The sequence below is a fragment of the Gobio gobio genome (genome assembly GCF_949357685.1).
Source record: "Gobio gobio genome assembly, chromosome: 3".
Taxonomy (NCBI): domain Eukaryota; kingdom Metazoa; phylum Chordata; class Actinopteri; order Cypriniformes; family Gobionidae; genus Gobio; species Gobio gobio.
In genome coordinates, this window is record NC_137099.1 from 39,416,391 (window position 1) to 39,431,068 (window position 14,678).

General features: G+C 39.6%; 1 protein-coding gene across 5 annotated transcripts in view; it reads right to left on the reverse strand.

The window, feature by feature from the left end:
- znf827 (zinc finger protein 827) overlaps nucleotides 1-14,678 on the reverse strand; it is a 90,873-nt gene that overhangs the window by 44,219 nt on the left and 31,976 nt on the right. For 4 of the 5 annotated variants that reach the window (XM_079813321.1, XM_079813324.1, XM_079813323.1 and 1 more), the window contains exons 2-4: nucleotides 11,974-13,185; nucleotides 7,909-8,081; nucleotides 6,904-7,393 (exon numbers count right to left, since the gene is read on the reverse strand). In XM_079813321.1, coding sequence (XP_079669447.1) covers nucleotides 6,904-7,393; nucleotides 7,909-8,081; nucleotides 11,974-13,185 — 1,875 coding nt within the window. The remainder of the gene's footprint in view (nucleotides 1-6,903; nucleotides 7,394-7,908; nucleotides 8,082-11,973; nucleotides 13,186-14,678) is intronic. The other variant, XM_079813322.1, reaches the window with a different exon arrangement.

Genomic DNA, 14,678 nt, shown 5'->3' on the forward strand with positions numbered 1-14,678 from the left:
TCTGATCTCCCCCCACCCCAAATCCGAGTACATACACCATCCACAACAGCGCTGACCCTTTTCATCAATCTACGTGAGTTGACCACCACCTCACACCGATGACTCTGATTAATGGTGACGTGCATCTACGAGTCTGCGACAGCACCGAAGGTACAGTCCGGTTAGTGGACAGGACATAACTATGAGCTAAAGATCGTCAGGAGCCATTGGGAGAGTTTGTGACCTTCACGTGGAGAGTGCAGGCGGTGAACGAGGTGGTGGCGGGGGTGGTGTATGCGGTGGCACCGGCTGGAAATGTCACCAGTCAGATGTCAGCGGATGGACTTAGCGTGGTCCGGTCAGCACCTGGAAGGGCATCCTCTAATTAAGAGCGTGTCGGGTCGCGTGTCCTATCAGACAGGGACAGGGCGTGCGGCACGCGCACAAACACCCTCTCTTTCGAAGACATGCAGAAAAGTACAAGCTGGAGACGTGAGCGCGGAGATACAAAGTCACACCACTCCGGTGACCTTTCGGTTCGCAGCTAAAAATAGAGCAAAATTTCCATTCGAATTCATGTTACAGTGAGCGTTGAATAATTTATCAGCTTAATCCGCCAGCCAAGTTTGTTTTTTTTCCCTCATAAGGCATGAATGTCTCCAAAATACCAAAATTAAGCTCAACGAAAATGAGCACTTTCTGTTTACCGTTTTATTAGATTTTCATAAAGGGGTAATCCCAAGAGCCTATCTTGATATTTCAAATTCCGTTCTGTCATCACATCATCTTTGGCATACATTTCTCTCATAAAGCTACCTTGGAAGTCTTGTGTGGAAGCCGCCATCTCTCTAGATCTATTCACAAAGTCAGTGTTCAGGATTGGCTACTTACAAAGTATTTACAAACAGGTGTGACTCTCAAATACAACAGCTTAAAGAAGAGGCTAAAATATTGTCTGTATGAACAAATAACTGAAGTCAAGCCCCTTTCCTATTCTCTTGATAACTGTGAATATGCTTGAACCATAGTGACAGTGACTAATGTATCAAAGATGTCAACTTCCATAAACCGGAAGGTCTTACAGCTGAGTCCAATGTGTGAGTTCATCAGACATGTCCTATGACTTTCTTTATTCTGCGGAACACAAAAGATGATATTTTAAAGAACGTTAGAAACCAAACAGTTTTGGTTACCCTTGACTTCCATTGTATGGGAAAAAAACACTGTGACTAAGACAGCAATTTTTTTTGGTGTTCCACAGAAGAAAGTCTGTATAACATTATTTTCGAACCAATTTAGACATTCTTCTAACTATTAGTAACTTTGAATCTGCATGTCAACTAAATTAGAGTATTAGTAAACGGTCTACTAATTAATATCTGATAACACTTTATTTGATTGTCCCCAACAGACATTCTACTGACTATAAGTAACTTTATAAGGGCATCCCAACTTATTCTCCTAACCCTAACCTAACAGTCTACTAATACTCTAATAGAGTTAGTTGACATGTAGTTGAAAATTAATGAGTTAGTTGACATGTAGTTGCAAAGTTACTTATAGTTAGTAGAATGTCTAAAGTTGGACTATCGAAATAATGTGTTAGCAAAAAGTCATACAGGTCTGGAAGGAAATTTTGGGTGAACTATTCCCTTAAGTATTACAGGGCCCTTTTAGACTTGTAAAATAAACAATTCTGCATTGTAGCTTGATCAACTGAACCAAATAAATGGTGACTAGAGCTGGACAATAAAAGTGTAAAAAAAATGTTTTTTAATATTTTTGGTCTTTTGAGTGACACTTTTAATGTTCAATGACATTGCTCAGTCTGATTTTTTCAGAGGAAACTTAATAATAATTTGTATGCAAGATTATATAATATAATGCACAGTATGATATAGAGTAAAAATACAGTTAAAATAACCAAGGCACGTTTTTCAAATTTTTTCACTAAATTAGTTTATGGTTAATTTTTTACTTTAATAATTAATGTTTAATTTTATCTCAATATTCACAAATTTTTTTTTTTTTTGACTAAATAAAATCTTGTACAGGACATGTGAACCCGTCTGAGTGATGATGAAAACCTTTTTGAATGAATTACTGACGATTCATTCAAATGTACCTTACAAAAGAACCTAAAGACCTTAACAAACAACATTTTTGTAATGCCATTACATTTTGAAAAGTAAATTCCAAGACACTTTTTTACATTTAAGCGAGTCACTTTGGTTATACAATGCAGTTGTCGATTTCATTTATATCCTAAATGAACATGAACAACCATACATATTTAGTGCTCTGAACAGCACTGACAATCATATTCTGCTTCTGTCTGAATACAGCCTCTCTCTCGCCATCTCTACTCACTCTCTTTCTCTCTCTCTTGCTGTGACTGGAGTGAAGCCCCCGGTCAGTGTTACATCAACACTGGGGCTATCTCTGCTCTCGCCGGTGAGGCTGTCATCTGCCGTTGCTGTCACCTGGCCTTGTTTTTTTTGTTTTTTCTTGCCTCCTCCTCTCTGCGGGCTGATTCGTTTCTCTGCTGGGCGCTTGTCCAGTACCCTGTCACCTCTCACTCTGTTGCGGCTGCCCACTATTGGACCACTTCATTAGCTTTCCACCTCTGTCATGCAGCTCTGCTCCCAGCTCTGACAATTGGTCAGCGCTCCCGCAGAGGATGGCTTAACGTGGCAGGTTAAGGGGGCAACAACAGCCAACAATCTGCTACGGTAGGAAGGCTTTGCTACATGAAGCAGCAAGGGTGCAGCTACACATCGCTGGACGCTGGATGCGGCAGGGGTCACTTACGAAAGCAAGCGCAACATGGTGGATGTGAGAAATGGCAGGCGAACCTCCATGATGCTGGAACTTCGAGGAACAAATGAATGCAGAGCATACAAAAATAATGGGGATGGAGAGCTAACTCCAGTTTCTGCCCGTTCTTCGGATTCACCAATTTCAACACCTCTCACAATTGTTCAAGGCAATTATTCGCCTATGACCAGAGTCACACCCAGAGTCACTTTCTCTGAGAGAAGAGACAACGTGTGAACTGTCATTATTGAATTAGGTCCAGCAAGTATGTGCAGGGGCCTACATTTCAAAGTGCTTCCCCAGCTTTCATCTCCAAATCAAAATGTGTATCGCAACTGGATGGCTGACAGTCGTGTCAGCGTGGAGGAAAATCAAAGCGGATTGGTCTGAAACTCAGAGGAGAATCAGGCAGTCCAAAGAAATGATAGGCCAATTATGTCAGAGGTCAGTGAGAGTTCACCTCATGTGTGTGTGAGGCGTGAGCATGTGTGTTTCGCCTTGGGAACTCTAAAAGCAGTAGTCTGCTATTTTACACTTCATTCTTCGTTTTATCTATACTTCTCTAATTCCCTTCCCATTTATGTTTCTTTTGTATCTCTCTTTTCATCATGTACCCCAAGTGGGTGTATGAAAACAGAAAATAGCACTACTTAGGAAATTTGGAGGATGTGCACAAATGCGTTGACACATTCATTGGTCCAAAACAAGTTGCAGCCCTAGTCAAAAGAAATTACATTTGAACATCCCTAATTGGTATTGTAACAGTATGAATCATGTACATGTTGCAATTTTTGACTAAGGCTATCTAATGAATTCTGTGATTAATCAGTTATTCAGATAAAAAGGCCACGTATATACGTACACACACATGGAAATATATACATTTGCTTTTTACACACATATCGTGCCCGATCCTGCTCCAAATAATGTACATATGAATGCAGACTAAATTTTAAACATTTTAAATATAAACCATTAGCCTTTAAATATAAGCCATATCATTAAATTATGCAAAACCTGTGTATCTATAGTTTTAAAGACAGAGCCAACAGCCTTGTGACAAGCACTCCAACACATAGCGTTGTTGCATTTCGGGTAATCTGAGTTCCGAGTCTCGGTTCTTGGTCCTTTCCCAATCCTGTGCCCCTCTCTCTCTCCTACTTTCATGTCAATTCTCTGTGCTGTACTGTCCCAATTAGGGAACAAAAATGGCAGAATTAAATATTTAAAGATAAAAAAAAGCAAAAGCACAAACAAAAGTGGGTGATCAATGTGATTAGTTTAACAGAGATTCGCTCACAATCAGGACTCTTAACATTTACGGATAAGAATATACTTATCGAATCCAAATTATGCAGAGGAAAAAAGGCATCAAAGTGCATTAAACAGCACACACATCTGATCTGGCAACTCACATGAAACCATGTGCTTATGACAACTTGGGCTGTGCACATTTCCTGCAGCAGCTCTGTGACCGCTGCCGTTTTTCCCATAGAAATGCAATTGTTATGACTGTAAAGTGTCTTTAAATCACAGATCAGACAATCGATTATAAAATTTGAACAAAATTGGAACATGACAAGCAGTCTTATATGATTGTTGCTCACAGCATCTGATGAGAAGTCCAACTTGTCTTTGAATTGTCTTGAAAGGCAGTGAACATGGTGCAAAAGCTGTTTTGATAGCTGCATCAGAGCTGCTTTAGAGGTGATGACTTACGCGACGCAATTTCTCAGAGACATTTTCAGCCTCCTGACAGTTTCAGCACAGCGCACGAGAAGTAACACCTCTTAGATCATCCTTGTTAAAGCACCACTGCACAAATTATTAAAGGTAAAACTAAAATTAGAAAAAAGAAATCTAGATAAACTACTTTACCGAGGACAATCCTGACCCAGAAGTTTCGCTTCTGTAGAGGAGCATCCAGCCAATAGAGTGCAACAGTCGGGTTCCAGAAGTAAAAACGCCTTTCATTTTCCCCATAGGGAAATTGATTTTGAATGATAACTTAAAAAAGTTTAAAGTCAGCTCAACTGTGTGTTCAGAGGTTATTAATCGATGGTACATGCTTTTGTTGAAGATATCTGCCTTATTTCAACTTGTTAGAAAAATAATGTTTAACAGCGGAACTTGATAGGAAAAACTACATTACCCATGATGCTTGAGTCTAGAAAATTACACTTATCAGAGTCCTAACAAGCAAACCCCACCAAAAGAGGTTCACTCCCATGAAGCACTGTGAATGACATAATCGACAGCATGCATATATATTTATATTGCAATAATCTTAAAAATATATTGTTTCTATAGATATAATAAACAACTTTATTTGTTTTATATTTATCTGTAGTTTTTCATTCAATTATGTTGTTTTTATAATGCTTCATTGGATTGTAAAAAATCCCTCATTAAAGTTTTGCCCTTTTCTCTTTTTTGTCTGATTTTCAAATACTTTTTTGCTTCAAATAAGTCTTTGTAATGTTGTGATTCGCCTTGTAGCTGGTTGGCTTGGTTCATGGCTTATAACACTTTAATGAAGACTTTTTAAAAACCTTATCGGGAAAATGAATGGAAAAAAATACTTGTGGAACCAATGTCATTGAAAAGTGTGTCCTCAGGTGATCTCCTATAATCTCCTACTTGGAACATCTAGCCTCTTTCTAGCAGGACATTTCCACTATGTTTCAACTCCTAGCTTTGCCATGTTGAGGAGTCTATTTAGGAGTCTATGATGATCCTCTGGTACCTAAACCGGTTTGTTTGGGAGTCCAGGAACACAGTGCCATGGGCGACAAGGGGGCAGTGCAATGAACGCAGCCTCTGCACGTTCCACCAAGACAGAGATGAAGTTAACTAAGCTGGAACAGTCCCTCCGCATCCAGGCGAGAGGTCACGAGATGGAGCTGAGGGTGCTAATCATTTCTAATTACGAATTCCTTTTTAATTATGAATTATGCATGAATTTTTAATTAATCTAATGTTCCGACAGTTTTCATTTTTTTCTGTGCCGAGATCTCAATCTAATTACTCTGCATTAAGCGAGGGAGCAGCGACCCTGTTGCCGACCTTCTGGGTAACCCTTGGTCATCCCTCTCGGATCAATCTTGCTGCTGTCTCACAATTACCTATACTTTCAGCTACAACAACATATATTTAATGGTCTAAAGTTTTCTAGTTCTAGTACATTAACAAGTGTAATTTTGCATTTTAACAGCTCGATTTCACCTTTGCCCCCAGACAGCTTATTAATTGATATACTCAATACTAGCCTGAGCATTAACATATTATGATATTCTCTATATAAAACTCTACATTTAGGTTTAATTCATTAAAATTTGTTAGTAAATACATCAGGTTTCATGAAGTAACAATGAACAATACTTTAGCAGCATTTATTTATGTAGGTTAATGATAATTATAATGATAATTTTTACATTCTACATTAATATATTTTAACATTTCAGGTTTTATAAATTAACATTAATGTACACACTATCGTTCAGATTTTGTCATGTTTTTGAAAGACTTCTCTCATGCTCACCAAGGCTACATTTACTATTTGATGAAAAATACAGTAAAAACAGTAATAATGTAAAATATTATTACAATTTTAAATAACTGTTTTCTATTTTGATAAAAAGTCTGATTCTATTTATTCCTGTGATGGCAAAGCTGAATTTTCCACAGCCATTACTCCAGTCTTCATTGTCACACGAGCCTTCAGAAATCAATCTAATTTGGTGGTCAATGCTGATTTGGTGGTCAAGTGTTATATAATTATCAAACCATTATATATTTTTTTCAGGATTCTTTGATGAATAGAAAAGTTCAAAAGAAAAGCATTTATTCAAAATTATTTGAAAATAATGTAAAAGTCTTTACTGTCACTTTACACGTTTATTAATCATGCAAACACAGTCCTGCCGGATCTTGGCTTTGGATTCCCATCCAGCAAGCTGAATTCTACTTCTCGCCTTTGCCAACCCATTAATATATTACCAATTCATTAAACCTAAACGCAAGAAATTAAGAATAAATCAATCATAATCAAGCATCTAATGCCACCACATTGCCCTTTTACATTGTGATTTAACTGTGATGTCTTACCTGAGAGCTTCATGAGGAGGTCCGTAGCCGTCTTGGTGGTGATATCTGGGCTGAAAAGCGAGGCAGCTGTAGGTCCAGGCCCAGGTGGACTGGATTTGAGCCCAGACAGATCCAGAGAACTACTGCTGCTACTGGGTCGCTCCCTACACAGGGCAAAAGGAGACATCACAGACAAATCCCTCTCCTGGGGTTCCTCCTTGATCTGGACGTGGTTCGATGGTTCATTGGGGGATGCCAGTAAACGACCGTCGGGTTGGCTCACAGTGGGAGACGTGGAAGCATCTGTGTTCATGACCTGATCGCCACCGTCCCCCATGAGTAAGCCCTCGCCCTCCTCCGTGTCTGTGCCGGGTTCTTCTTTGACTTTGAGGTCGGGACGAGGGAAGTGCTGATGGCAACGCATGTGCAGCTTGAGGCTAAAGTGGCGAGAGGATGTGAAGGGGCAGAGCTCACACTGGAAGGTCTCCCCTCGGTCTTGGTGTTGATGGACCTGAGATGAGCAACAGAAGAAATTAGGAAAAAAGTGCATATATATATATTATTATTATTTTTTAAATGATGTCAAATTTCATTAATGTTTTTAATATCTATTAAGTACAATTTATTTTTTATGAAAGATAAGGCAATTAAACTTTCAAAGAAAATAAAAAAGACTGTGTCCTGTGTGAATGGCCTCTCGCTGCCTCTGATTGCTGTGGGCTATAAGCCAATGATAGGCTTAGATTCAATGATAACTTCTAAAACCACTTTTTATAATGTCTATTCAATGTTTTCAATTAAATAATATATTTCTTTTGAATTACTTTAAGTTAGGGGCTTTTCTCTGCAAATATTTATAAATGTGATTAATTGCGATTGATTTTATTATTTGCCACATCATGTAATTAAATTAATTAAAAATATGAATTGACAGCCCTAATAATTTTGCATCATAAAAAAAATCTGTTATGATATTTGGTCATGATTTATGGCACAAGCATTTCTGCTCTCAGAAATTGAAGTCACCTTCATGTGGGATTTGAGATTGTCTTTACGAGCACAGCGAAAGGGACAGAGGGGACACTGGTGGCTTTTTAAGCCCGTGTGGATCACCATATGTCTCTTCCAGTAGCTCTTTCTCTTGATGACCAGACCGCATACCGGGCACTGAAAGGGCTTTCCTCCATCCTCAGGAGAACCTGCAAATAAAAAAAAAAGTATACTTTGAATTAATACTAAATGTCTTTATTCAGTGTTGCAAACACAGAAATGGCATTCTAGTGTAGTATGAACAACAATGCCACATTATTAGATAGCCCTTTGGCATCAAATAGCATGTAGGCTAAATAGCCTTTCACTCTTGTCACCCTTGCATCAATTCGTGTGAATGAGATAAAAATTGTGAGTTATGATTACACAGATCAATGCCAAAGACTCCTCACAAAGGAAGCCAAACACAAGGATGTTTTTAGTAAGCCGATTATTGTTGTTGGCTCCATATCCGGTGTCCATTAGGGCTTAATTGGTCTTATTAGAAGCTGGCATGATTGCATTACAAATTCTATGAGGGCCTGTCAGGATGGCTTCATAAGTATTCCAGTCGTGTTCCTCGAAAAACATCTGGTAATCAGTGTTTGGTGAAATTACCGCGCTCAGGCATTCATTGACCCAGGGTGTAAAACTTCGAGACTGCCTATTTGCAACAATAAACCACCATCTGTGGCTCAACCTCTCCCGGCGAGATCACTGTGGAAACCACTCGTGAGGTAAAATGACTGAAGGTCTTTGGTATCAAGGGAAAGGAATAAGAGCCGTTAGCTGGTTTCACAAATTTTAATGATTTCCATTTTCTATTGTTTCATTACTGAACAGATACTCTTCATGTGACCATCTTACAGATCTCACATACATTAACACAAGCCAAGGTGAAACTCAATTATGGTTTTAATTAAGGTGTTCTTATTTATTATTTCAACTTTATTATACTTAGTAATCTGTCATATTATAGCCGTTTACAACCTATCTAACTCCCTTTTGATTGTGACTTTGACATTATTCTGTGTCTGTAGCGCCTTTCGGTCAATCCTGATTCCAAGCCACAGAAGTTATAGAATTAGCAAAAGATCAGCCGTATCTCAGGCACTCAACCCAGGGCCTGTGCTGAATGGAAACTCTGATGGTCGTGGCGGCTCAGGAGCCTGACCTAAATTCCGGGGGAATCTGCTGAGATGGTCTCCGACTGTTCGGGCTATGGGGAGCACACACACTGCCGGCCTCCGTTTGGCAGGCTGCACATCCGCGGGAGATGAGCTAGGTCTGGGAACGTGCCGCCAACTCCAGCAAACCCCCACTGTGCTAACAGACCTTTCCCAGATTCTCCAGCCAACCTCTTGCAGACGAAGCATGACCTTATGGCACTACTAAATCACTACACAGTGCATTCTTCAGTGGTGTAATAATCAAACATTTAGGTACTGTTACCTTAAAAAATAAATGCGGTTAAGATTATTAAATGCAAAAAATAAGATGATAATTGAATAATTATTCAGATTTGTCTCACGATACATTTTCACCGTTTACTGTTATTTATTTTCAGCATTTTGTGCAGTTAATAGAAGGAATAGTTAATAAAGTTAAATCTGTAGTAGTATTATATATATATATATATATATATATATATATATATATATATATATATATATATATATATATATATATATATATATATATATATATATATATATATATATATATATATATATATATATTTATATATATATTTATATATATATATACACACATATATATATGTATATTATAATATATTTATAAACACTATAAATTACTATAAATTCTCTTGTTTGAGGTGTACCATAAAGCTTGATATGATAAAATGTTGGGAATGCATATGCAACTCTCTGTCATTTATTTATTTGCCAAACGACGGTAATTTTCTTCAAATCTGCCACTCACTAAGAGTAACTGTTAAAGACTTACCTACTGTACAAAGACCTACTGTCTGTAACTATATCGATAGTCTATGCATTTGTTAAAGTCAACAATTTGCCTTATTTCAACATATTTTTTAATATCCTACTTATATTTTTATTACACTTAGATTTATTCTAGAGGTCGACCGATTCATCGGTTTTGCCGATTAATCGGCACCGATAGCTGATTGGTGGAACAATCGGTTATCGGCAAAAATCCACACCGATAGTTTTTTCGTGTTGCATCCGTTGCTGGAGCGGCTGAGACTGGTGCACTGTCATTACACAGTACAAGAGCTCTGAGAAGGGTCTGCTGGCATTATATAGCACGAGAGCGGCCTCTAGAGCCCAAATAACAACTATCACTGACGCCTTGTGTTGTTTACATTCACACGTAAGGATGCACGCAGCGCTGCACGGAGAACGCTTACACATCTGATGCACGTTTAAAACACGACAGCTAAACGGTATGAATACAGAACACTACAGTACTTGTTTCCAAATCATTATAAAGTAATTAATTTCTTGACTAGATGCTACATTAACAGGTAAAGAACAGCAGTGTGTATGTTTGTCAACGAGGCTGAGAGGACGCTAACATTACCAGTACCTCAAACAGTTAAAACAATGTGATAAAAACACACACAAGTCAGACCTAAATGTTGCATATATAAAATTAGTGATATGAGAAAGCAAACTGTATCATCATGCTTCCGACAGAAATATAAATAAAGCAGAAACGGACTAGTTTTTTTATTTTATAATCTCCTTCTAAAAAAGCTGACTGTTTGGATTTATATGAAATGGTAACACTACAATAATATTCCATTTGTAACATTAACTAAGGTTAATAAATGCTGTGGAAGTATTGTTCATTGTTAGTATGCTAATTTCAACATTCAATTGAGTTTGAAATTTTATTTTTATCTGTTAACCTTGGTTAATGCACTTTGAACTAACATGAATGATCAAGGTACAATTGTTTTGGTCATATTAATGTATATGTATTTGTAAAAATGTATGCATAATGCATATAGTTCATGTAAGCTAATACATACTTGTTGCATAGGGACTTGCATATTTTTACCTATGAAATGTACAGGCATGTTTCTAGGTTATAGCTAAAGAAACAAATTTGACCTGTAATATTTTAATGTTTATATTATTTTCTGAAGAATTTGCTCTGTTAGAACTTCTCGTTTTAATATTCATATTTATATGTTTTTACGTTAGCACATTTTCATGGATCGGTACTGTTTTTTTATATCTAGTTATAAAGTTCAGCACTGTTTTACTAATGTTTTTTTATCCAGTATCCATTTGAAAAACTATCGGTCGATTAATCGGTTATTGGCAAGTGTGGTCCAACCTAGTTATCGGTATCGGTAGTTTTTTTTTTGCTTCGATGTGATTTGTCTGTTCAGACTAATTCAACCAAGAGAACCGGTTCCAGATTGTTCCTCTGCTATTCACTTTCCCTTAGCAAAAATGATGTTTGTGAGTGCCACCGAGTCTTAGTTTTATGTAACACCAGCGTCTCTAGGCATGTGACCAAACTGTTTGGTTCTCCAGTTTTCTTCGCAGTACGAAAAGAGATTAGAACACCTTTCCGTAAAAAAAAAAAAAAAACACTTGTTTTTGACAGCATGCAAATGTTCATTTCAGTTTGAACTGTCCCATTAACAACTGTGTATTCAAATAAAAAAAAAATTATTGCACTACATTTTTCCACAGAATATTCACTACGTTGTGAACAGGCCCATTAGCTGTGACATGTGCTTTCCGATATGGTGGGTGTGGGTGTAGGACAGAATTTCACAACCAGGAGACTGGTATGATGTGGGAAGGTGAACTGCATTTAATAGCTTCAGGTGTGCCTCATCAGGTGAGCCTGGCTGCTGGATGGCATAAGAGGAGGTAGCGTTCCGTCATAATGAATATAACCCAAACCTTCTTGACAATAACTGCAGAAATAAAACTTTTAACTAGTGTGGTTTTAGTGTGATTTATCCTACAAAAATATCCTGCAATTCCCCCTTAAAAGCACAAAAAACACACCCTAACAAAATGGCATGTATCTATTTTAAGAACCAACTGTTACCTGCTTGACTGCTGGGCTTGGCCCTTCCCTTGGGGATTGTTGGCAGCAGAAGATCCATGGCCTGGGTTGGGGTGGGCACCTTCTGGTTCCTGTCTAACAGGGGCTTGACATCTTCGGAGGCTCCCAGTACTAAAGCCGACTCTTTCTTATCAGCTAGAAGGTTCCCTGCTGCTCGTGCAGCCACCTCCTTTAGCAGAGCTGCCGAGGAGGTCATGGAAACCAGAGAGAGAAAGGAGCCAGCTGAGGGTTGATGCTCAGATGAGCCCACCTGCTGCTGACTTCTTTCAGACACTTTCTTTGAGAGGGCAGCAAGCGTGGAGCTGGCTGACTGTGGACTGAAGGGTGAAGCAAACGGTTCAAAGCGCACCGCGTCATCAGAGCGAGTGCCCAGGGCTGCCATTGAGGAGGAGGTGACTGAAGAGGATGAGGAGGAGGAAGAGGAGGATGAAGACGCCGAAGTGGAGGAAGCCACCGTGCTCTTGTCTTGGAGCACGGCGTTGGCAGCTGCCTTTAACTTCTGGATAGCCGAGTCTGGTGAGAGACTGCTGCCACTGGGTGCAGAGCAACTAGCCGATGGCCATTTATCTGCAACGCCTACCCATACAAAGCCACTGCTGCCTGAGTTAGGGCCGTTGCTGGGGCCGTACGGGTCACAGGGCTCTTGCTTGACAGTTGCTACAGACGCGGGTGATGCAGAGTTCGAGTTACCGCTGTTGTTGCTGCTGTTAGCCAGCCTCCTCGCCAAGGCACTCAGCTGTTGTGCGTGATGCGAAGACGGAGATAGTACCAAGCTGACCGGAGGTGACTCTGGTCCTCTGCCCGTTCCACGCCCGGTCAGCTCCCCTCCCTCTAGCTTCAGTGAGCCAGCCTCCAGGAGACGCCGCAGGTTGCTGCTGAGGGGCTTGCCCAGGGCCTGGCTGGAGTCTCCGTAAAGAGAGGACACCACTGAGGACAGCGTGTCCTGGGTCGAGAGTACCCCACTGTCCAGCCCCAGCAGCTCCAGGGAGGCCCGCTGAACTGGCGTCGGGCAGCCCAGCGAGCTCTCGGCTGAGGTGTCGTGGTCTGGTTGGGGAACATTGTCCGGGGAAACCCGCAGCTCATCTTGCACATCACCGTAGGACGATTCAGAGGGGCTGTCAGAGGTATTTCCAAACCAGCTGTCCTCCTCCACTGACCCACCCTCTGGCCCTCCATCCTCTACCGTGTCCACATCTGTGAAACAGATAAAAACATGATTTATTGAAATCAAGACAACTGATAATATTTCATTATCCTTTTTGCATTTTTTAATAAAAAACAAAACAAACAAATATATACTATATATATATATATATATATATATATATATATATATATATATATATATATATATATATATATATATATATATATATATATATATATATATATATATATATATATATATAATGATAAGATTATTATAAACGCTGGAGGCAGAATCTGTAAGGACAAAATGCTGACAGTATTGTCCTTACAGCTATCGATTGACCTTTTCCAAATTACTTTCCTCATTGGGACCAAAATGGATGGTCTAAAAAATATTTACTGAAAAGATGAGCAATATTACAAAATCAAGAGTTGTCCTGATGAGTATCAGAGGCATCCCTCACAAGGCACGGTGGAATAACTTGCTTTTCATATTTTTTTCTAGGGTCTAAAAGAGTCTAGTAAAAGGGTTACCATGGTGACAGGCCCTTCCGGGAGGCTAGACAGCAAAGATTAGGGTAATGGAGGTTACAGAACTGGATTAATATTCATGAGCCTGCAGATACCACAAGGGAGCCAATAAGGATAGGGTTAAGGTCACCAAGGGTCATTAATATACACTTCATGTATCAATATTCATAAGCAAAACATTACAGCTTGCCAGACAAGGGCGAACAAAGAATGTGAATATTCCTGATACATATTAACAATCCCTCCAAGAGAGCATGTCAGAAAGCAACAAGCCTAGATGAGGGAGGATGTCAAAACTTTTCAAGTGAGGGTTTTTTCTTTCCGTTCACTTAACCAAATTAAATTCTCACACTTCAGTGAGAGTGCGAGAGAACCAGTCCCAGAGACGGCAGAAAAAAGGGCTGGGGGCTTGTGACATCGGAATATGATCTGTAAAGAATTCATTTGAGCATCTTTTCTTCGCCTTTTGCTCGCACACATAAAGGCTGGTCTCACCTTGCCGACCCCAACATAAGCCTGGCGAGTAAGCTTTCTGTTTACAGGGGAAAGAAAAAGCCGTTGCTTGGCAACGGTATCCCGTCGACCCATAGGGATCATTACAGTGAACACACATCTGGCCAGCACTGCTTACTTTGGTCCAGAGGGGTGGCAACCGCCACGACCCCGTGCTACCATGCACCACGATACCGACAATGCAGCAGAGCACGCTTTATCACTCTAAAAATAAAATAAAATAAAATAAGATATAAATCAGACATACACCTTCATGTGCATGTGAGTGTGTGCAAGTGTCATTCTGACTTTCTGTACCTCATTGCTAAAGGTTTGAGTGCTTGAAGCACATCATTGGGGCGTTTCACTGACTGAGCTCTCAGTCACCTGAGCAAAACAGTGAAGTATGTGAGGCATGACCCATTTCCATGTGACACCAGGGAGGACGGGCAGTAATGGCCATAATGTTGTTAGTGAGAAATGGCTAGATTGCTGACCAGAGGTCACTGAGGCAG